At 61.9% G+C, this 286-nt stretch overlaps 1 protein-coding gene across 1 annotated transcript; it reads left to right on the top strand.

Moving 5' to 3' along the window:
- Nucleotides 1-85: 85 nt before the first annotated feature.
- Nucleotides 86-232, top strand: CHCHD5 (coiled-coil-helix-coiled-coil-helix domain containing 5; the record flags this gene model as incomplete). Its single annotated transcript, XM_029087112.1, has 1 exon — nucleotides 86-232. A coding segment is annotated over one exon (147 nt), but the record flags the coding sequence as incomplete, so codon positions are not given.
- Nucleotides 233-286: the final 54 nt, after the last annotated feature.

The following is a 286-nucleotide window of genomic DNA, read 5'->3' as shown; positions in this document are numbered from 1 at the left end:
CCCAGTTAGTCCTCACCCCAGTTAGGTCTCAGCCCAGTTGGGCCGTGTGGCTGCCAGGCCCTGAGGGTTCCCCGTTACCTCGTAGCCCGATCGTGCAGCAGATTCGCCAGGACTGCGCGGAGCCGTTCGCCGCCTTCGAGCAGTGCCTGAAGGAGAACCAGGACTCCGTGGTCAACTGCAGCGATCACGTCAACGCTTTCCTGCTCTGCGCTGACCAGGTGAAGCTCTCCACGTGAGGTGAGTGTTGGGTTGCACAACGGGGCAAGTTCTGGGGTCACCAACAGCA

Source organism: Antrostomus carolinensis, unplaced genomic scaffold (assembly GCF_000700745.2).
Source record: "Antrostomus carolinensis isolate BGI_N321 unplaced genomic scaffold, ASM70074v2 C12534312, whole genome shotgun sequence".
NCBI lineage: Eukaryota > Metazoa > Chordata > Aves > Caprimulgiformes > Caprimulgidae > Antrostomus > Antrostomus carolinensis.
Note: the sequence above shows the minus strand (reverse complement) of the source record. Positions and strands in the feature narration are given on the sequence as shown.